This window comes from Panthera onca, chromosome D3 (genome assembly GCF_046562875.1).
Source record: "Panthera onca isolate mPanOnc1 chromosome D3, mPanOnc1 haplotype 2, whole genome shotgun sequence".
NCBI lineage: Eukaryota > Metazoa > Chordata > Mammalia > Carnivora > Felidae > Panthera > Panthera onca.
Genome location: NC_138350.1, coordinates 85290193 through 85314465, shown reverse-complemented (window position 1 = coordinate 85314465; position 24273 = coordinate 85290193). Strand labels below are relative to the sequence as shown.

The 24273-nt window shown below is 39.9% G+C and overlaps 1 protein-coding gene across 1 annotated transcript in view; it reads right to left on the bottom strand.

The window, feature by feature from the left end:
• The window catches only part of DOK6 (docking protein 6), a 362588-nt gene that overhangs the window by 59465 nt on the left and 278850 nt on the right, over positions 1-24273 (bottom strand). Inside the window, exons 6-7 of the mRNA XM_060614064.3 lie at positions 16406-16544; positions 2600-2717 (exon numbers count right to left, since the gene is read on the bottom strand). Of these exons, the coding sequence (XP_060470047.1) occupies positions 2600-2717; positions 16406-16544 (257 nt within the window). The remainder of the gene's footprint in view (positions 1-2599; positions 2718-16405; positions 16545-24273) is intronic.

The following is a 24273-nucleotide window of genomic DNA, read 5'->3' as shown; positions in this document are numbered from 1 at the left end:
TATCCATCTAGATGTTTATATCTCTCTGTATATGATATAACTATGAAATAAGGAGTATGTAAAATATAAAATGTATTGCTCTAAGAAGCATACTATACAAAAGTAAACCCGCAATATAGTGAAATGTAATTTACATCAAATACATTCTGTATTTATTGGACTTGTGGTAATCACCTTAGTTGACACATATTTCTTTGTTACACAAAAACGACAAACAACCAAGGAAGAATGTGGTATTGAGACCATACAAGCAAACTGTTCATCATAATTGATAAAGCATTTAAGTCCTTACCTTGCTGGAAATTAAGATCAGTGAGATAGATCCTAGAGTGTTCTAATCAGTTACTGACTCTGTTATATTGTAAGTCAACACTGTCCGTTGGCAAGTCTTCAGCAGCGTTTTGAGAAATTTAAATGCATTCTGGCGTTGTTTTGTTGGATGCATATGAAATTATTTCTGATATTGTGTATCAGTCTAAATGTCAGCTCTTCCTTTGGAGAAAAATTCCCCACACACTACCATGCAAGCAACAATCTTTCATTTGCTGGATTTATAGACCAAACTCTTGTCAAAACCCAAAGGTATCACGACACTGGCTCCAACCTTTTTCCAACTTATTTGTAGTAACATCTCAGTTTCTTTTTGCTTAGAAATGTGGCCATTTGTATTTTTGCATGAAAAATACAAAAATACATGTATTTTTTATTTTACAAAATAAAGTTATTATTTTACAAAAATATTTTTATTATTTTATTAAACATCAATATTGTTAAAAACAAGACAGTAGAGTCGATATGGAGTCACTTAGGCTAAACCTCATGATGCCTACCCAAGACTTAACACATAATTCGAGTTTCTGCTCTCCCAGAAACAGACTCTTAAACCAGTCAATGGGGAACGATGTGGTCAATGCTAGTGAGGGATTCTATCTTATAGACCTCTGTGGTCCCCTTAAGGAGATGACTTTGCTACACCCAGTTCATTCTCGTCCAGTATAATTTCCTTGTCCCGCCCTGTCTGCCTATAAAAGTCTTTCATTACATATAGCTCCTCAGACCTCCTTCCTATCTGCTATCTGGCATGCTTTTCATTCATGAATAACTGAATAAAGCCAACATGATTTGTAAAATTTACTCGGTTGAATTTTGTTTTTTCACAATAATTACACCTATCTGTTTAGGTTTAAATAAAAATAACCTTACACTAAAAGCATATTTTCTAATTATTTCTAATCATAGGAGCAAGCAAGATTAATCTCCCAAGATCACGACTTAGCATTTGAGCAGAAGCAAAAAAGCAAGATGTGGTCTCCTCTTAGTGATCCACAAGACATTCAAGAATCTTCTCGACCCTCTACTCCTTATCCTGTTAAAGGTTTTCTCATACAAAGAAATAACACAAAAAGATAATAACTCTCCATAAGAGGGTTCATTTAAAATATAAAATGCAAGTACCATCAACAAATGACTAAAATTGTTCTGACAGCTTTTCCTTGCAGAACGAATCTTTCATCATTAATTCCCACTGACCAAATTCCCTTAGTCTAGGTTTGAAATGCTGGCAAGCAGATATTGCTTTAAAAATACACCATTTCAGTTTCCGCATCGCCAAAACATTTTGCTGTTGTTGTTGAAAGACTTCGTGTTATCGATATGAGCAAAAGTTAAAGTATGAATGGAAAAACAGTCTGAATGTCCAACTATGCTGAAGGTCATACCGGTCATTTCTTCACCAGGGATTTACTGGGTGCCTATTACTTTCAAACCCATTGTGCTCAAAAACTCTTTGTTGGATGAGTTGTTTTTTAGCTGTGTTTTGTTAGCCTTATTTTTCTAAGTTCCCACTTCCTTCAGTCTTGGTGAGCTGTAAGTCAATTGCTTATAGCTGAATATTTTATCTGAAGGATAAGACTATTCATTTTAAGACAACAGGGAAAGAATAGGAAAAAAAAAAAGAATGCCAGATCTGAGGTTTGTGCTGCAGTCGATCAAATACCTGCTGTCTATGAATCTGATTCATCTGGTAAACCATTCCCATTTTAGTTAATTAACCATTAATCATTAGGAAAAGTACAGAAGCAAAGTATTCACACTCATCTCCCGCCTTGCGCCCTCCAGAATTATCTCTGGGCCAAGGCTCTGGCTACACTTGAAGACTTTTGAGAATCGGTTTGTGTAGTGTTTTATTACAGAGCCTGAAATCAGCCCCCTGAACTGATATTCAATCCTATTAAAAAAGGATGCTAAGGAAAAAATCCTTTATAAAACAGCATGAAACAGACCCTAGGATCAGTTACTTTAAGCTTCTGATAATGTTTTGTATAATGTTCCAGTCAAGTTCCAGTTTTTATGTATAATGTTCTAGTCAGGTGCCAAATACAGTCCTCAGCCCTCAGCGACTTTTTGGAATAATTTCTACCATGAGACTGTGCAATGATAGCTTTAGAAACGCCACTATAAATCTCAGAGCCCCCACTGTGGCCAGTGACAGCTGATAAATGAAAAATGGAGGGAAAGGAAGCAAGGCAATTTGCATGCCTCCTGGCCCACCTGTAGGAAGCTAATGGAGGTGCCGCTTGATTATTTTCAAGTTACTTGCCTTGCAAACTGTAGATTTCTCCAACACTGTTCTGACGGGTGATGTGATGCCAGTAGGCGCTACGAGGAAGAGATATCGATTTGGATAACGTCATTGGCTCAGTCAAGCTTGTCTGAAGCTAAAAGAAAAAGGAAATGTGTCAGGCTTGATGCAAAATATTAGACTGAAATCTGCCCTTTCAGAAGCTGAGGGTTAAATGTGGGCATTATGTGACCAAATCTGTTATAGATACCTGTCTGATTTGCTGTTTAAGGTTAGCTTTTTTAAAAAAAGGTAAATGAATGACTCCAAACATATATGAAGTGAACACTTATAGACAATTGGATCTCATTCATTGATTTAGAAGGAACAAATAGATGGTACAACTGATTCCAGGGAGAATTCAAAGGGCATACAGTTAACCAGGAGCGCAGGGAAACAGCCAGAAATAACCAGGTGTACCCACCACCAGACAAGTTTGTGTGCATTTATTGAACAAGAATTATGTGGATTACTATCAGCTTTCTGCAATTTACTGAACTATAAAATAGCTCAGCTTGGGGGCGGGGGCAAGCGCTTTCACAAACACATACTCCCAAATGGCACCAAACACAGGATACCATTAATCCTTTTCACCCATTTCCGTTTACAATTTTTCCAGACACCTCCTCCCGCCTTTGCCCAAGGGCTCTTTTCTCCAATGGACGTTTTTTTGCGCTCCTGCGATAGGATCTTTTACATATTAAAAACGTGTTTTCCCTGAGAAGTTCTGTGATAAAAATGTGGCAATTATGTTCTCACTTGAAACATAAATTTTAAGGGTAGCCCCAGAGATCAACACAACGTCACTCAGGTGCTCAAGCATAGGATTCGTTCCAAGAGACTGAAACTTTACATTGCATTTTCAAGAAATAAATTCACTTTGATTGATTCACTCTAGGTTTTTAAAAACCTCCAGAAATGGTTTTATTTGTTCTTAGTGCACATTTCCCTGACGCAATCTGAGCAAATGTTCACTTTCTGATGGGCAACGGGAAATCCTCTAATCAATAAAACGTCGCATTTCCTCCTGATTGAATACCTGACTCTTGGCAGAAGGGGAGCTGCGAAGATCACGTCTAAGCTCAGGTGTGAGCTTAGAGACCTGTTTGCTCCATGCGGGTGCCTTTTCCCACCGCACCGCCCTGCCTCTGGCCCTTCCCATACTTTGTATCCAGGTTCCCACCCTCCACTGAAGACGTGATCAGGAAAGGACCTGATAGGCTGTAACAGGCTCTTTAAAGCCATATAAAGCTGAGAGGTTTCTCCATTTTAATGGAAGATGAAGCCAAAGGGCGTGAATGTTTTGATGTGATTCCACATTTCAGCAGTGAGGCATTTCTACAAACGCTATGACTTGCCACCAAAGCGCCCTACTCAGTGAACTTGAAAGTCTGGCCCTGTTAAAGGTTATTTTTTTTAAAGATGGCTTTCAGTAGCAACATTGTAACCAATTTATAGATTTTTCAAATTGTGGGATAGTTTGAAATTTTCCTTCCTATCGTGAAAACAGATGTGCTAAACCACACCAACAGCCTGTGGTTGGTAGGTGGAGGGAGTGGGGGAGAAGCCAGGTTTCTGGGTTATGATAGGGTGGTGCTTTCTAGAATCTTTGGGGTGTTTGTTAACCACACACACTTCTGGATTTTCCCCAGACCTAACATTTGGAGAATCTCTGTGTGTGGGGCTATGCCCGTTAACAAGTATCAGGATACATACTAAACATCCACTCCTGAAAGGAATAGAGGCAAAGCTCATTTTATGAAATTAGCACTGGGACAAAAGGGCTTTCACCTTTAAAGCCAATTTCTCATGTGAGGTATAAAGTGAATTCCAACACATAACGTCTTTAGTTAGTGTGGGCAATGCCCATTAATAAACATCAATTAATCCATAAAGCCAATCTCATATTAATCACACTTCTGTCTACACTTTATTGTTCTAATATATTGTGATTCGTTTATTAGTATACAATACACCATCCGTGGTCAATTCACCTTCCCCAAATTACTTTTCCTTCTATTTTTTAATTCTGGGAAACATATTTCTTCCTAAATGGTCAGTCTTAAGCACCATGGAAACACAGTAAACATATTTTTCTCCTGGAAACAAATAAGTTGAGAATTTCCTCCATAAAATTCTCATCTGAATCACCAATTGTTTCTTCACCTCATTTCTCTACTTCTTGGTCTTCACGGTTTTCAAATCACAGGTAACCTTTAACCTTCTATTTCTTCACTTGTTTCTTTAGTTTCTTTTTATTCTACTTCAATATCTAATTCAGAAAAGTGAAAAATCTGTGTTTGAAAACCTGAATGTCTACGTTCTCCCGATCTCTGCCAAAGGTACCTATCTTGTCCATCCTACCTCAGATTTTTAATCTTCTACACATCAGAGAATCCATTCCTCAGTTGTTCTTCAAAACCAGGTATTGAGTACACTCATGAACTATCAAGCCATTCTGTGCAATGTCTTTCAATGGAATCGTATCACAGGTGGTATTCAATATGCATTATTTGTGTGGAGGATTGAAGACGGCTGCATTCAGATACAGGGTGATGGGCTCCCTCCTCTTAAATCTCGGCGGACCAGTGACCGATTTGATGAATAAGGCAACATAGACATGACATTATGTCTGTTTTGGCTATGCCTTAGATGGCCTCTACCTGTCCTCTTCCCTCCACCTGTCCTGAGTTACTCTGGAAGTCTGACTACTCTGAACTGCCATGTTTGGACAAAGCCCAAGCTTACCATGTGGGCGGGTCACGTAAACGTAAACGTTTGAACCCTTCTTAGAGGATCCAGCTGTTCTCGTTTTACAGATGGAAAAATCACAACCCCCAAAACTCAGGGATTTGCTCACGGTAAAATCCCAACTATAGAACCTCTAATAGGAAACAGTTCTCTTGATTTCTTAGTCCACTGCTTTTTGGACTTTGATGTTGATCTCTGGGGGAAAATGAGCTTCCTCTCCAACATGTTACAATATATAAGAATACAGCTCTATACTTTCAAAGCACCCATCCTGCCAAAAAGAAGCAGGTAGGTCCTGGAAACTTTGGGATTCCGGTACTGGCCACAGCACCTTTTCCTGCTTTTGCCAAAATAATTATCCAGGTTACCTGATTGCCTTTTGCAATCTCCCTTTGCTATTTTGAGATTCTGCCTCCCCCTGTGATAAACATTAATGCTAATTTGTGTCCCCCTACATAAATTCATCTGTCTATTAAAAAAAACCTGCTAACCAACTTTACTTTTGGTCTGTATCTGCCCAATAATTGACTAGAAAATTTAAAGCCTTATTAGCACTCGAGGTATAAATCTCAACAATTGTGGGAGGAAAAAGGTAGCATTTATAGGTTAACATTTATGAGTCATTCCCTATGTGCCTGGCAACGTGCAAACTGATTTCAAATGTTGTTTAATATCCACATAAATTGTCAATAATCACGCCATCTGAACTTTACAGTCAAGGAAAATGAGACTCAGAGGGATAATATAATTTTTTCATGGTGACATAGGCAGTGAATGATGTCTCTGAGACTTCAAAGACCATGATGTTGAAGAGAAGAAAAGATGCCTTCCCTACCTTTCGAGGTCTTCTAGCTGGACTAAGAGTTAAATTTACCTGAGACAGATTTGCAGATAAAAAACCCCAAAGTTTTATTACGTGTGCACGGAGGCCCAATAATGAAACTGAGACACAACGAAATGATCAAGGCAGGTAGATTTTATACTTTTTAGACAAAGACACAGTAAATCTGTGAGGAACTGACGGGACAAAGAGACGTTAACTTAGGAAGCTTCAATTAGTAAGGACTTCTGGGGGTGCCTGGGTGGCTCAGCCAGTTAAGCATAAGACTCTTGGTTTCAGCTCAGGTCATGATGTCACAGTTTGTGAGTTCAAGCCCCGCATCGGGCTCTGCACTGATAGTGTGGATCCTGTTTGAGATTTCTCTCTCCTTCTCTCTCTGACCCTCCCGGCTTACTCTCTCTCTGTCTCTCTCAATAAATAAATAAATAAAAATTTAAAAAAATAAGGAATTCTAAATCAAATTTGGGCTAAGGCAGTAAATAAGTAAAAAGTAACAAGGGGGTGTTTATGCGGCCTTCTCAGCTCCCAAATTCCCATCTCTGGTGACAAGAAGGTGCCATTCTTTCCTGGAGCAGGGAGGGCGCCTTTCACACAGGAGATTTACTTCCTGCTTTCAGTGGGACAGAGGAGGGTCTGAGTGTCCTTCTTGCACAGGTTGATTTTAAGTAGCTTTAATTCAAAATCATCAATATGCCAGAGTGGCACATTTTGAGGCAGCCTGCCCTTGGCCCCTAAATCTTGGCAGACACAAATCACTGTGAAATAAATGACGGGATCCTTTCTCCTCAGGGAGCAGATGTGAGGCGAATTGCACCAACCAGGTCAACCGCATGGCCCAGAGGCAGGGACGAGTGTGCCTCTCTCCAACGTTGAGGGGAGGGCATTACAACCAGAGCCGCTCAATCCCGGAGTTGTTAGGCACACATGCTTGGCTGTCAGCACACCTGTTCTCACCCACGGACTCCATCTCTGCCTTGTCATTTGACCTCAGGCGACACGCTTAAAACATTTTTTTTTTTAAGATTCAAGTTTTCCTTCTCTGCGAACTGAAGTTAATATAATCTACCTCAAGTGTCGTTGTTAATATTTCATAATGTGATGCTTTTAGAGGGAAGAACACAACGTTTGCCCCATCTGAAGGGCTTGGTAGAAACTCCTGGCTCACTCTTGCCTCTACTACATGGGAGAGGTGGCTTACAACAGACGCATCTATGCGATACGTGGTCAAGACGTGGAAAGGTGTCCAAAATGAGCTATCAAACGAGTAACAGTGAAGACCGTCGGGTTCTTAGACAAAAGTCTAAGAGCTTAATCGAAGTACAAAATTCAAGAAATAGGAATATGTGGCACAGATGTTCAGTATGGGCAGGTGCGAGAGGCAGGACACAGGCGAGACCCAGGGGAGCAACGCTGGTAGCAGGGTGTGGGCTGCGTGTGTGCGTGTGGGTTTGCACACACGCGTAACATAAGCCGGGAAAAGACATTGTTTTTAAATGATTATGGGTCTCCTGAGTGGCTATGTCGACATGTTCCCTGGTATGGCTGAGACCAGAGGAACTGGGTAGGGAACGACACTGTAGAGAAGAAGCACTCCAAAGCTCTGAGAGGTCAGGGGACATGAAAAGGTAACACGCGAGATCCATGTCAGAGGTCACCAAAACACGTCATGCTGCTTAAAAAGGAAATGGTGAACCCAAGTGCAGTCCCAGTCGGGAACATTTAGTTTATTTGTTCTTGGAAAAGAGCTCATGAAACTTGAAAACTGTAGAGAAAAAGAAACCCCAGAGAGCTCTAGCCAGCCAAGCTCAGCACTGTTTGGATTTACTCAAACAGTCCTCTGAAGTTTGAAGGTTTACGGGCAATTGGTTTTTCACAGACTTGACTTAATTTTCAATAGGGGACAACTCACACTTAATCTTCCATTTTATTCAAGATAAATGAAAAGGAATTAGAAGATACCTTGCTGAGTTGGTACAAGACTAACAAACACGATGTCATTTAGTCATTTAATGGAAGTTGCTAGATGTCATTTAGAATTGGACTTTGCAGAATGTTATTCTGGTTATTTTGGTTTAAACTTGAACCAAAATGTATGTCATCATTATATGTTTTAAGCCATGTATTGATCAAAGTACTTTCATAGAATGTAAAAAAGCCGAGCTTTAGAATAACATCAGAAATGATTACAAACATATACATAAACACTTTGAACACCATTCTTATCTGTAACCAGTAATGTCTTTAAGAATATATATATTCTTTACTTATCTATCAATTATCTATGAATCTCTTATTTGTAAGTAGACGCATTTAGGGAGCTACTCTGAATATAAGAAACGTGATGTCTACATATTGAAAGATGACATTTCACGTGTAAATAAAATGTTCACTGTCTTGATTTTGTAATATCTAAATTATCTAGAGAATGTATTAAGGTTTATATAAACAATTTCCAATGTCTGCACATAATGAAAGCTGGGATGAACTTTTAACAGGGGTTATAAAATTTTACCCACTTAAAAATAAAGCTCAGCGTTTTTCTTTTGCCACCCATCTCATGACTTAGGTAATACCTGGGCTTTTACTGCAGACCAGCTGGTATCCTAACAATCTGAGTAGATATTATTCTTGCTCCTTCCTTCCCTCTTTCATGAAAAGGTAACTAAGACACAGCAAAGGTAAATACCTTATACGAGGTCACACAGCTCTTTCTTTCTCTAACGTCTACCTGGATAGCCACTGTGATGCTCTGCTTCAGCGAATATATCCATTGAATAAATAATAATTCACTGGATACTCCCAGAAATTGACAATTATGCTCACACTCCTTGCAAGTAAGCTTACGTATCTCCCCACACAATTCTTACATCCGTCTGGTGGATTCTGATAGGCCCAATACTGGCCGGCATTTTTTTCTTGCCATTTTATCCAAAGAAAAGACACTCAGATTCTTTGTGTTGTCTGTGTACATTCCATAATTATGTGTTTATACTCGGAATCATCTCGATTGACCTTTGAAATCTATTGCTCTTCTTTAAGGAGCTCATTCTCATAACTGGCATGAGCAGATTGTATGCCCATGAAGAAATAAGGCTATCTGAGTTAAGAGAGAGAGAGAGAGAGAGAGAGAGAGAGAGGAAATCATCCTTAGAGTCTCCTCATTATTCTTTGATTCTAGCAATCCAAAATTGTTTTTTTAACATGAAAATTGTACTTTTTTCTGTCAGCCAGTCATTTTCCTCACACATTATCAACTCTAATCAAGTTGATTAAATATAAAAAACTATATATATACAAGATGCATTTTCTGAACTGGCATCTAGAGCATCTACAACAAATTTTAAGGAAAAAACACGGTATAAATAAAATTTATACTATTATAATTGTTATAGCACCACTTGCTAGAAAAATTACACATTGACCCCTTACCACTTCTATCTCATTTGTGCCTTTATGCACAAATGAGTATTTTTCTGTGTCTGTGTGTTTAGAGACTGCATTTTAGTGTTTCCATGTAATGTTCTGAGCACTGGAACAATAGTAAGTAAATGGATTAATTAGGATCACAGGTCCACTTTAGTTATCAACCATAATAATTTGTTCTAATTGGGCTTGTGTTGGTTCATTATAATCAGTGTCTGTGATCAATCAGTAAAAGAAAATTTCACATATATGCAAATGGTATTTCCCAGCAGGGAATCAGCCGCTGTCAGTAATAATGAAGGCTCTTGTCTTATGATTAATAACTGACAATACTGAGCAATGGAATCATGAGTAGAACTTTGAAGAATGAATTTATTAGCCCATCTTCCTATATATTAGATATTACACATCACTTGTGATCCCAAATCGCACTTTCAAACTTTTCCTATAATTTCTTAAACTTCAATGAATATACCTAGAAAAGAAATTGCAAAAAGTGTTAAAATTGTTCTGTGTTCTACTCATCAGAGTATTATGCTTCCAAATTCTTCAAATTTTTCCACGTAGGAAAACAAGTTATTTATTTATTTTTCACAGCAGGTAGAGATTCCTGTAAACTGTGATAAGAAGAATGTCTTCACTAGAAGGGGAACCAAACTGTCTAGGATAGAGCCCAGGCTTTGTCATTCCTTCACAAATTATAAGTAAGCCCATGGTACTTATGGTCTTGAAAGATAGATGTACTTGAATTGAAGGATATATTATTTGGCGACAGCTGGGAATAACAATGGGTGTCTTTGCAACACTGCTTGAAACGAGTACTACGGTATTTCGCACGCTCTAACACACCATCAGCTGAAAGACAAAACACTGTTTTAGGTAGCACTGTGAAAGCATAGGTCTACCAAACTCTGACTCATATTTGACCTGAGAGATGTTGAAATGTGAAAAAAGACATGTGCATCTTGGAATTGATGGAATGCAATAGTATTTCCCTATTCATGCAACTATTTAGGACAAAAAATAACCATTTCAGGGGCTGGAGGTAGTCAACACTTGGCTAAGTTTTGTGACAAACCGTAACTCTAAGAGGGCAGATTCCTTAATTCCTTGTCGCTATTGGAATTAGTTTTCTATGAAGCCAGCTTCGTTATCTCTCCCGGGCTCCGCACTTTGCCTTTCCCTGAGATGCCTTCGCCCTTGGGAAGATGACAGCATCGCAAAATCTCCATCAAAGACCCCCGAGCCACCCTGGGTCTTGTACATAGGTAGTGTACACAATGGGTAGTGTAACCCAATGGGTAGCGTACCCTGGGTAGTGCAACACAATCCTGCTCCAGCAGAAATGTCTTTTCATCTGACAGTAGAAAAGGAAACAGGAGAATTTGTTTTTAAATGATTATTGTTCAAAAGGTTTACTGTCTTGGAACAGTCAGGTTGTTTAGTTTGTTAAGTCTGTGAGTTTAACATGCTTCTATTCCTTATGTTTCTAGTGACAAGAGCATGTAAAATGACAAATAACAGAGAAGGAAAACCCTTTGTTTTCTAAGCAAGAAGTTTTATGTAAGACTCTATTATTCTTTTTTTTTTCTATCCACCAGAGCTTAGGATGGCAGGGCTGATAGCTTTGGACAGCAGCGCACTCGGCCAGCCCTGCCGGTGGCGTCTGGGGCCTTGGAATAGGGTTGCTGTCTTGCTGGTATTTTAATAATATTGATGCCATTTGCCTTAACACAGAGCTCTTCTGGTGACCAGGTGGCAAAAACTATTGGAAATAGGAATATTCCAAACACTTTTTTAAAGGATACACTGTGATTCTTATTATGGAAGGCTGTTCATCTACAAATAGGCTTGTAAATCACTCTCAATGTTGCAAGGTTAGAAGTTACTAATGACAATGCCCCTTTCCTTTCACTTACTCATTTTTTGTAAGATATCAGGAAAATTCAATAAAGAAAATTATTCATGTTTTCTCAATTGCTCCTTACCTATGGGATTTTATAACACATGTAAAGCTTATGAACACAAAAACCAAATGGAAAAAAGGACTTCTTTTCATATTGTGTGTGTGTGTGTGCGCACATGTGTAACAGATCTATGAAAATTAAATTATTTCAGGACATTTGAGGCCTTGTCATTTTGGATGATTTCAGCCTCACCAGGCTGAATCACAAGGGCACATTTGTGATATGGTTTCTGATGGATGGCTTCTATCACAAAGACAAGAAAAATTTCCCTGATAACGTTGCACATGTGGGGGAGAGCACCTATAAATGCTTTTAGTAATAGCATTTCAAGAACTCTGGCAGTTCTAAGAACAAGGATGATCTCCAAGAAATGGAAACAAATTGTAGAGGTGCCATTTACTTAAACATCCAGGTTTAATAATTGCCTCGGATATGTGAATCCTGGTGAATCCTTCAGAAATAGCTCTAGTTCAAAATTAGTACCATGGCTCAAATATCCCAAGCACCCCCCAAAACCAAAACTGTCTTCTGAAATAAAACTGTTTGGGGGTTAACAAGGAAAATTAAATCCAGAGGATTGCTACCTCCTTGTATGACCACTTTCTGATGCCCACTTGGACAGAAGAGCGAGAAGCGGAAGGTCCACATCTAAATGCAAAAGGGGAAGCGTGTCTTCTTGTAGTGCAGAAATCATTCTTCATGGCGGCTTACCTCAGGGCCTCCCAATAAGTTGGTGATCTAAGAAATCAGTCAGGGTCCGCTGTCATGACCATACGAATGAGCTCAAGAGGTGTTTAAAGTAACAGTGACCAAAATTTTGTGATGGTGTCATCTCGTCAATCTATCTAGAAAAATTTTGATGGCATGGAAAGGCATGGAAAATGTGTGCTATTTCAAGGAGTAAAAGTAATGAGATAATCTTACTTGGGCAGTGTAAATTACTTGGTCCCACAAACTTCTGGGTCACTTGAGAGAAAACTTTCTTGCTCTTCTCTTGTAATCCAGATACGTCCAAGCAACATTCTGACCAGAGTAACCAGTTTACAAAGCTGTGAGTGGGTATTTGATGGCTAAACTCTACTTAAAAACTTCTTGGATCGGGGGTTAGCCATCATTAACTCTTTCGTTACCTTTCTCAGCGAAGGAAATAAAAATATATTAAAAAATTTTTTTAATGTTTATTTTTGAGAGAAAGAGAGACAGAGAGACAGAACACGACCTAGGGAGAGGCAGAGAGAGAGAGGAAGACACAGAAACTGAAGCAGGCTGCAGGCTCTGGGCTGTCAGCACAGAGCCAGACATGGGGCTCGAACCCACAGACCGTGAGCTCATGACCTGGGCCAAAGTCGGACACTTCACCGAGTCACCCAGGCGCCCCTTAATACAAATATTTTTTAATAGCCTTACTAATTTAATGATTCTTGTTATCCAGTATTCTAGAGTGCAAATGTACTATTTTGTTCACAATGCTGGGAAATTCTTCTAGATATATGATTAAACAAGGGTAGAAATGCTGCCTAACTTAGATTATGGAGATAGGTCAAAACGTGTTTATTCTTGTGTCCCCACCAAGAAGGTAATAAACAAGGGCAAACCAAGGTTTTATACATGTGATGCCAAATGATTATATTGAATTCCCTCTGTTTCAGTTAAGAAATGGTTGTTGAGACATCATTTCTCATTCAAATGGATTTATCTATAAAACAGTAACACTGTTAAATCATCTCTCTTTGAAAGGATGGAAATGAATGCATCAGTACCCTGAATAACAATGTTTGGGGCATTTATTGCTTATATAGCTGGTTAGCAACTTGATTTTGTAAAATCTCTTAAATCACATTAAAAATCTGTAAACATTTTCTATGAGCTCAATAATAATCTCACATGGGCCATTTTTAGAACCAGAAGCCAATGAGGAGTGTCATCTTCTTACTTTGTGCTAGATACATACTAAATAAAGTGCATCATTTTTACAGCTGAGGTTTTGGGGTACCTTTCCAACTCCTAGGTTACACTTTTGCCTATTTTATAGCATAGGCCTTCATTTAATTTAAATAAGCAAATGAAGAGTTAGAGGGTATTTAAGTACTATTTCAGAGTTGTTGGAACTTCTTTTTTCAAAGAGATGTGTGCATGCAGGGGCGCCCATGTGGCCATAGGTTAAACGACCGACTCCTGATTTCGGCTCAGGCATGATCTCGCAGTTTGTGAGTTCCAGCCTTGCGTTGGGCTCTGTGCTGACAGCACGGAGCCTGCTTGGGATTCTCTCTCTCCCTCTCTCTCTGTTCCTCCCCTGCTAGCGCTGTCTCTATCTCTCTCAGAGTAAACAAACAAACAAACATTAAAAAAAAGAGATTTGTGCATGTAGAGGCAGTCTCTTAAAATAAAAAGTAAAAATGATGCCCGGGAGACCTGGCGATCTTTACACATGGTCCCAGAATTTGAGGAATCTGGGCAGTTGAGTTGTGATAGCATGCCCTCTGAAAATCACCAGCTGGGTTCACCTTGAAAAATGGACTAGATGTGGAAGAGTCTTATTAGCGTGAACCTTCAGAGAAAAGCATAGCTGTGCAATTGTTTTTGAAATCAAACCAAATGCTCCATTTGCACGTGTGCGCCAAAGTGATGGAGTCTCTGATTTTGCGATTTCTAGAAATAGTTTCTTTGGTGGAGCCGTACTGAGCCTGCAGTTTAACTCCTGTCCCACTTGTCCTTCCATCTCCAAGCACCAAGGTCCACGGTGCACCCCTCCAGCTGGAGACAGCCTGAGATCTCAGTAAGTGGACTGCTGGTTTCTAACCCCTTGACAGCAATCGCGTGGCTCCGCTCTGGGGATCTGCCTCTCAGCTGCGCGGGACATTTTCATGTTTATCACATACCACAGCATCAAGAGCAAATGTGAATTCAATTTTGTTTTGCAAATTTTTTGGCACAGGATTGTTAGACATACTCAGAAGGGATTTGAAAGATATTATTTAGCTACAGTTGGGAATAACAATTTAGTGTCTTCACAAACATTGCAAGTCTTATAATTATTCAAAATCACTCCTACAGATGGATCGCTGTTATAATAATGAAGCTTTCGTGGCACTTGCCGTGTGCCAGGTCTGTTCTCAGCACTTTGCAGATTTTAATGCAGATACCTCATAACGGCCAAATCAGTAGAACTGTTAGTCCTCATTTTACAGGTAAAGGCAAACGAAACATTTGGAAGTTAATAACCCAGGATGCCCAAGATGGCATAGCCAGTAAAGGGTGGAATTGGGATGTGAACCCAGGATACATACTGCGTGCTTTCCCTGATAGTCAACAGTAGGGTGGTGTGAAAGAGCTCTTGGGATTTCCTTCAAGACAAAACCATTCAATGACTTTACTCAAGAGCATTTTGCCTGTTCAGAACAGCTCTACGTAAAGAACTACGACTGTTAAGTGTAGCTAACTGCTAACTGGTAACTAATAGCAAGTGACATCACAACTGTTAATTTTGGTTGCAAGCATCAGATTCGGAAATAATTTGAAATCTGGTAGTTCTAATTTCTCAGTGATTTAAGCCACTGGAAAAATGTCACATTAATTAGATAACGGTTACAATGGCTTAAATGTAACCCAAAACTTTCTACAAGACTAAGTGAAGCCAATGTCTTATTAATGCTTCTTCAATTAAACACACAATCCTATTAATAATCCTACTAATGTTCAAGCCTTAATGTTCATCAAGGGGTGAAGTGGTGTAATTCACCCCTGTGAAAGACCAAATGTCCCGTGTAAGCCTGGTTTTCACTTGCTACACTTAGGTATTAGGAAAGTTCTTTAAAGCATATTCTAGATGAAGAGATAAAAATGTGTTTGTAGCATTGAGAAAAATTAGAAATGCACTAAGAATAACATAGGATTACACATTAAATCACTTTTTTGTTTTCTTATATTTAAAAGGTAGTTTTCTATGTGTCCAAATACTATGTAATGGAGAATTTAAAAAATCACAATAAATGTAATACTACATATAGAACTCTGTAATCTTTAACCTGGGACAGAAGTACGAGTGTTCTTCTGGTGAGTGACCCACTTGTTTCCCCAAACTCCGCCTATCCTCTCCCAAATGAAATTTAATGCATCTCTGTAAATCCTGAAGAAAGACAGAATCGCCAACTCTTAAGATTATGGCCAACAGTCATTCCGTTGTTTGCTTTTCAAAGAAGGTGGTAGTAAAGCTTACAATTTTTTCTGTTACTTGTACGAGTTACTATTTCAGATTCTGTACTAAATTTCTCCTTAGCTAGACCAAAAACTCTAGTATGGTTCCAGAACAGGGTAACAGACAAATCATTCTGTTGGTAAACTGTGTAGGTTCCTTCTGCAAGTATTTTATTATTGGCTCTGAAACAGAGAAAGAGCTAGAAGCTTCAGAGAATCTAGGACAAATACAAAGACAAAAAGAAAGTGGAGTCTTTTCTTGTAGTAACTTCATTTTGCTGGTTATTTTGGGCCCACATCTGAATCTCTGATTGTCCAACTGTGTGCGGCAATACGCAGACAGCATTGCTTTGTATTTCATTCTCTAGGCACCGCACCCCTCCTTGAGAGAAGCATGGAGTGTAGGACTCCCTGCTAGTGGCCACAAATAACTCCTTTTTTGGCATATGCTGAATAGGGCATTCGAGGGATGGGATTCGGTAGCTGGGGTGAGCTCGGGCCTGGGTGGGGTGGACACAGGGGTGCTGATGTGAATGGGCCCACATATACACGATGTGCATCAGACCTCAGCGACATTCAACTGTTAGGTTACCGAGGAAGGAGCCTTACCCGGGCTTTCTGCTCCATTTCTAGCATTAATCTTTCATGCTGCTCAGCTATGGCCAGTGTCGCAGAATGGACCTTCTGATAGATCATTTCTCCTTCCCTTGTTTGAAAAGTGAATAGTCCTTCTCCTGTGTCACACATTCTGTGAGAATAGAGATAGGGAAAGAGATGGGTCTGCATGTGTTCAAGTGCGTAACAGTTCTCCATGTAAAAGATGCCCTCGCCCTGCGGTTACCCTCCTCCTCGACTTTCATGGCAGTTAGTGAAGCGGGTTCATCCTTGACCAAAACAACCAACCAACAAGCACCCCTTTAAATGGTACATGAGATGGAACTAAGGGTAAAAACTCATGTCTAGCTGGATTTTGAAGGATGAAGTGTTCACAACACTGCACAGAAACAGACACCAAAGGTTTCAGTTACTGAAGTTCACCTGTTACCAGTTCTTACTAATGAAAGCAAACAGTCGTCTTCTTTGAGGATTTTCACATTTGTGTTATCATAATGCTGTTTCCAAGCTGTGATGGCTCTTGAAATTTAAAGAACTTAAGAAAAGTCTGCAATTTTATACTCGCTGTAGTAGGAACCAAGAAGACTATACATTTTATAGTTTATGGACTTGCAAACATAGGCTGAAGCTGTTATTTACCCTGAGTAACCCTTAGGTAAATCTCGTGCATCTTAAGAAACAACACGGCATAAAGGAGACCCTATTTGGATATGAGAATTTTTGGTTTAAATTTTGACTTTGCCACTTACCAGCACTGTGAACTTGGGCAAGTTAAATAACTTGCCTATACCTCCTTTCCACAGCTCTAACATAGGAAAAATAATAGAGCCCATCTCATAAGATCCGTATGATAGTTGGAAGACTAATCTAATATCCACTGTAGAGAAATGAGTGGAGTAATTTTAGTATTTTTCTCTGATGGACTGTTATACAGCAATTACTGTGTCATTTCCGAGAGGATATAACAACATTAAAAATTCTTATTATGAACATTCATGAGGAAAAATCGGAATTAAAATTTTCAATTACTTAATTGTAATTACCTTTCTAAAACATAACTTTATTGGAATGAAGCCACTGACACTTTATTAAGGCAATAGGATTACAGGTAAATTTTATTAACAGAGACCAATTCTAAAATGAAAAATATTTCTAATTAATATTTTAAGCCAGCTTTTAAAAGTAATTGGAGGCCTCCAGAAAGACCCACTCAATATCCATATGATGTTACTACCGAGATATGGGATATTAACTGAACTGCTGTGTCGTTGGTTTTCAGATTGTAACATCAAGAGATTTGCACGAGATGCTCTCGAGGCCAAACTCTGTCTTCCAGCACCACAAAGATTTTGGATTCTTCCCTGTGATTCCCCAAGGAGTTTTCAGTAGAAAAGAAATGTCTCGAGAGGCTCCAGACATTACAGAGGCTGCGAATGCCATCCCTTAGGGCCCCATAGAGCCGGCACTTAGCTTCTGTGAAAAAGATCTTAATAAAATTCACACAGCGTGAAATGGAAAGTCTGGGGGGAAAATGAAGCGTTTTCACAAAGTGAAACAAATGAGCTTTCTTTGTTGATTCAGAGGAGTATACAAGTCCAACAGCCCGAGCAGGGCAACGATGGACACGTAGTGAGCGCAGCCTGTTGGAGGGGGAGTTTTGTTCATTGTCATCTGAAAAGCACTGCTTAGTAGCCTTCGGAAACGAGATAATGAAGACACAAACCGTCATTCCCTACTCAGTCACCGAGATGCAAAGGTCTAACACTTACCCACTTCCTGGGACTTAACTGCCCAGTTAGAGGGTTTGAAAGCTTGCAGGTTTTCTTCAACCTCTGAAATACAGACTCCTGTAACCTTCAGCCTTTGATCAGCAAAGAATTAAAACATGCTAGCATTAAAGAGTGAAGACATTTTAGGGAAAGGTGTTCTTTCTTCAGCCTAGGTACCTAAAGCCAAGCTGGTCAAACTTCAGTAAAATTAGCTCATACTTTTGGCTTTCATCTGCAGTATCGGAATAAATAGTTTAGGTTGCCCAGGTTATTGTTTAGAACATGTTCTCTTGGGGGCTGGTAAGAAACAGATACGGAGTTTTTTTTTTTTTTTCTTATGTGTCTGAATAGTTTTGTGGGAGCAAGCCAGTACTGGAGAAGATGGGGCGACAAAGTCATTTTGTTGGCTATTGCCTTGCTAGTGAACATGTAGGTCCACGGACCAGCATCACTGGCTTCCTTGAGAACCTGTCCAGACTACTGGACCAGAACTTGCATTTCGCAGTGTCCCGGGTGACTCCTATGCATCTTATAGTTCGAGAACACCGGCCTGCAGAACTCCTTCTACAGGTCACCTGGGACCCAAACGAGAACAATTTACAAGCCATGTTTGTGCAGCTTCAGACCATAACATGTGAGACCGAAGTTCAGAAAGGAAGCCCCATGATGAAAAGGACAGAAAGCCTGAAAGAATCGTTTCCTTAACTTGGGAAGAGCTAATACAGAGGTGCTCCATGCATTTGAGTATCGTAACACACTCCTTAATTGCATTTATTTGGAGAAACAGTGAAAATATGGGCAATATATGTTTGTCTTGACTCCAAACTGATTTTGATTGAAATTATAGACAATTACAACTGTTACCTCTCTTTACACTTAACAAGGTATTTTCACAAAATGAATACTTTTTCTTATCTAAAACTGAATGTTAAAGAATATCATCTCTAAGGTCCCTTTCAGCTTGAAAGAACAATTTTAAAATTCTAAGTATGGCTAACACACTATTTTCCAAGGTGGTGTTTTTTGGGTTTTTTTTGACATTTTGACATCGTGACATAAGGGACATTATAATAGTATAGACTCCAAAAGACTAAGGGCACAAATGTCAACAGTGTGTCATTGCCTTCATGTTCATTTATCACACATTTATCAAGTAGGTACCGTAAGTCAGGTGCTGCCCTGAGTCTGAGGATAAAAAGGATGGAAACATATACATGGCCCATCGTCTCTGAGGCTCTACAAATAGTGAGGAAGATAAGCATTGTTTGAGGAAAACACGCTTTGGTAGGTGGTAGCAGGAAGTAATGGGCCAACAGGAAGTAATGGGGGGACCTGAACATGTTATTTTACCAAATTAGTCCTTACGTATTAAATGGGCGTTGGGGCGCCTGGGTGGCTCAGTTGGTTAAGCGTCTGACTCTTGATTTCAGCTCAGGTCAAGATCTCACAGTTCATGAGTTCAAGCCCCATGTTGGGCTCTATGCTGACAGTGCAGAACCTGCTAGGGATTCTTTCTCTCCATCTCTCTTTCTGCCCCTCCCCCACTTGCTCTCTCTCTCTTTTTCTCTCTCAAAATAAATAAACCTAAAAAAAATAAAAATAAAATGGGGGCAACAAGACTTGGTCACAAGATTGTTTCCATTTGCCTTTTAATTAAGTCAAACACTGCGTGTAACAGTGGTCAGGAAGAAATTAATTCAGCAGGCCTGGGGTCTCTAAACCCTGCACATTCCAAAGAAAGGCCTGTGTCAGGGTGGTCCCTTGGCCAGTTTCTGGACTGTAACCTCTGAGCCTTTGGAATATTCAGCCTGGTAAGAGTGAATTTTTGTGTGCCTGAGGCCTTGGGCCAAGCTGTACCACTCTGGCCAGATGAGTTCATCCTAATAATATGCCTGTTTTGCTCTGGTGGAGGCTGGAGTCTGAGCGGCTCACATTGAACCGGTAGACTCTGCCTGCCTGTATGATGGATCCTCAGTAAAACCCTTGCACGCCAAGGCTTGCCATAGCGTCCCAGGTTAACACCGCTGCCCATGTCTTTTCCCACATCGTCACGGGGCAAACAAGCATCTGCCATGTGATGGCCCTGGGACGGCGTCCTGGGAGCCTGTGCCTGGTCCCTCCTGGACTTCCTTCGTTGGTTTTAATCTGCACTTTCATTGCAGTAACCACAACTGTGAGTAGCATCGCTTTTTCTGAGTCCTGGGTCTATCTAGAGAAACGCTGAGCCCGAGGGTGGTATTGGGGACCCCTCCACTCAAGGCACCACAGGCATCGGGTTGCCAATAGGGTTTGATGCAGTAGGAGTCTAAGAAAATCCTAGAATTTTCCCTCAATGGCTCTTCCTGAAATTCCATTTATCCTTTCCTTATTCATCCCACCTCACTACTCACGTCCAGAATCATTTGAAATAAGGCTACTCCTGGTCTAGTCTCTGCTCTGTTCCAATAAATAAGGACCAAGCAGAGCTCATGAGAATGTCTGTGTTCACAGGAAATGGGACTCTAAATGAGGTGCTCCACTATGGAAAGGTTCTCTCAATACCCCTCAAGGGGAGAAACAGCCCTAAAAGCGGGGGCCCTAGAGGCAACTGCATGTGAGAACAGGCTCACCTTGTAAGCTATTCAATGACTGCCCTTCTTTTCCTGCTTTTAAGTCTCAAAGTTAATTCTTTATGAAGGGGTGGCTTCAAATTTCCAGTCCTTTTCCAAATGACAAACACAAGACATTCATCACAAGTTATTTTTGAGAGGGACAGAGAGAGAGAGAGAGAGAGAGAGAGAGCATGAGCAGGGGAAGGCAGAGAGAGAGGGAGACACAGAATCTGCAGCAGGTTCCAGGCTCTGGGCTGTCGGCACAAAGCACGAGGTGGGGCTCGAACTCACGAACCGTGAGACCACGACCCGAACTGAAGTCGGACGCTTAACCAGCCGAGCCACCCAGGCACCCCAACGTGTCAGTTTTTAAAACTGAACTCAGATACTTTAAAATACTTATCTGTGGGTCTCTAGGTAAAATATTACTACAGATGAATCTGTAAACCTCTGGCAATGTTGTCCATCTTGGCAGCCATATGACTTTGCTCTCGCTGTAAGTTGTGCAGTATTGTAGACACATTTCATGACCAGATATTTACCCTCTGTGCACACAAAAATTTTAAACTCTCAGCAATGGAGGAGAAGAACAAGGGCCCTTTCCTGAAAACCTCATGGTGTATCCATTCAGTATTTAAAATTTAATGTTTAATTATAGAAAGTAATGAAATTCTTCAAAGCACAGCTTTTCTGAAGAGCGGTTAAAACCAATTAACACTTTTATTCCATTAACAGTTTGATCTTTATTGTCATTTAACAATGCCAGCCTTCGGCTTTTCTTTTAGCAGCTACGAAAAGGCTGAAGTTTCTCTCTAGGAGCTCTGGTGAGTCAGATGCGGATCTGTGGTAAGAAACTGCAAGTAAAATGTACACACAAAAGCAAGTCCAGAAATAGACCCAATTCATCTGGGAGGTAAATACGTGATGAACGTGATATCTCGAGTTTGTAAGGGAAGCTGGACTCTCCAAGAAACTGTGTTTGGACACTTATCAGGAGGAAAAATGTTGGGTCCATGTTTCCACCTCCACTGATACAAGTTGCAGAGAAAGCAAGTGAAAAAAGTTAGTAGAAGAAAATAAGGAAGAATTCATATATAAAGTCAAAAGGAGGTAGGAGTTTCAAGCTATGATCCAAGCCAAAAGGTGACAAAAGAAAAAAAAAAAAAGAATGAATCTGCCTGAAAAAAAAGTTTTCTTTTTTTCTTTTTTTATGTTTATTCATTTTTGAGAGAGATAGCAAGCCAGAGCGTGAGCAGGAGAGGAGCAGAGAGAGAGGGAGACACAGAATCCGAAGCAGGCTCCAGGGTCCGAGATGTCAGCACAGGGCCCAACGTGGGACTCGAACTCACGAACCACAAGATCATGACCTGAGCTGAAGTTGGACCCTTAACTGACTGAGCCACCCAGATGCCCCCAAAAAATTCTTCCCAAAAATAAAAAAGAAATCATAAGATATCAGCAGGCAAAAAAATAGTAGGAAATTATTTGAAACTCACAACACTTGATAACCTCTCATCTATAAAGAAGGTATATAATGTCAGTACATTTTTCAGAGGGTTGTTTGAGCATGAAATGAATTAATATGTGTTAATCTTAAAAACAGTGTCTGTGAGTTTTTATTACCCCTTAAATAGTAGTATTATTTTCACTACTACCACCAAATACGAAAATCGATACCTAAAACATAACACTAAATGGAAAAAAAAGTGACAGCAATATGCACAGTGCACTAACATTTTTGTAAAAGAAAGCATGCGTGGGAAGAATTTATATACACCTTCGCTTGCATATACATGAAACTCTGGATGAACGCACAAGAGAGTAACTGTGCTATTTGTTGGGGGTGAAGTGGGTGCGATAAGTGAGGCTGTAAGTATAGGAGGACATTTTTTTCACGAATGCTTCTTGACGGAAACGGTCAAATGAAAAAAAAGTAGTGCCATTAGTTTATTGATCGGATTTAATGAATGAAAACTAAGTTGACATTAAATTTTAAAGCAAGGGTCGGAGGACTCTCACAGGGTTTTTGTGAAGATGTTATGTTTATAACGTGCCTAGCTCAGTCTCTGTCATATAGCAAATACACACACACACATACACACACAATCTCTTCCCAGTGTAGCACAGACATCTACATCTAATTTTCAAGACACCCAGGTTTGCAGAGTTCTGGTTTGTAATGAATTGAAATAACAGCAACAGTCACAGCCACGGTGGGAAACAGTAGTAGTTAGCACTTTTGGAGCACCGACTCAGGCCGGGCTTGGGGTTAAACACAGTATGTGTGTTGCCTCATCGAGCCTCGACATCTCCAAGGCCCTCACTGCTTCCCATTACAGAAAACACCGACCTGAGAAAACTCAGCCCAAGGTCACTGAAATTTAAGTGGCTGAGCTGTGGTCTGAACCTAGACCTGTCATTTTGGAGGGAAGCTTATGATCATTAAGCTAGGTTTTGTTCATTCAAGATGAGAAGCAGAAAAGTTGTGCATCATTCTTATTTATGAAAATTTCTGCAGTTGGAGAGAAAGAGAGAGCTCAGAATAGAACCTGGGCTAGAACATTCTGAAGGTGCTCTCTCCCCGTTTGCCTCTGTTCCTCTTCTGTCAAATCAGGTTCCCAAGAATATTTCTCAACGATGCTCCAGTAGAATGCGTGTTGAGGTAAATCAGTCAAATAATCAATAAAACAGCTGAAGTGCAGTCAAACCCGCTCTGCACTCCCAACTTCATGTCAAGTCCTTTGTAAGGAGGAAGGTATGCTAGAACATTTTGCCATCCTCTCTGCCTCTTGACTGGATTACTGGCCGGCTCCAAACATTTAATGCATGTGGTGGCTGTTGGTTGATTTCACTGCTGGTACCTTAGGGATACAACGCTTTCCCTTAAACAAGCTGAAATACCCAAGACTGCAAGATCTTGATTTTAGTCCAGGATCTGCTGAAAATTAGCTTGGTGAAACGCCATTTTGATCCTTTATAAAACTACGTTTTTAAAAATTTATTTAATTTTTTAAGTTTACTTTTGTCTATTTTGATAGAGATATGGAGAGCAAGAGGGAGAGAGGCAGAGAGAGAGGCAGAATCCCAAGCAGACTCTTCCCTGTCAGCACAGAGCCCGATGCAGGGCTTGAACTCACGAACCGTGAGATTATGACCTGAGTCAAAATCAAGAGTCAGAGGCTTAAGTGACTGAGGCACCCAGGTGCCCCAAAACTAAGTTGTTGTTTTTTAAATGAAAGAGTTGATCTAAATGATCTCTAAGGCACAAATTTGTTAGAAAATTCTCTAAGTCCTCCACTCGTGACGGCCGCTTCTCAATCACTTTCATTAAAATATCTCCATCTTTTCACATATTTTCAAAGTTTTAATTTTATTCCATTGTGTTTACTTTTTTTACTTTCAGATTTTCTCCTTTGGTTTCTCAACGCAATACAAAAGTCAGTCGAGTGTCCCTGAAATTTTGGCTTTAGCAAATCCTTGAAAAGAGATACATATAAGATGT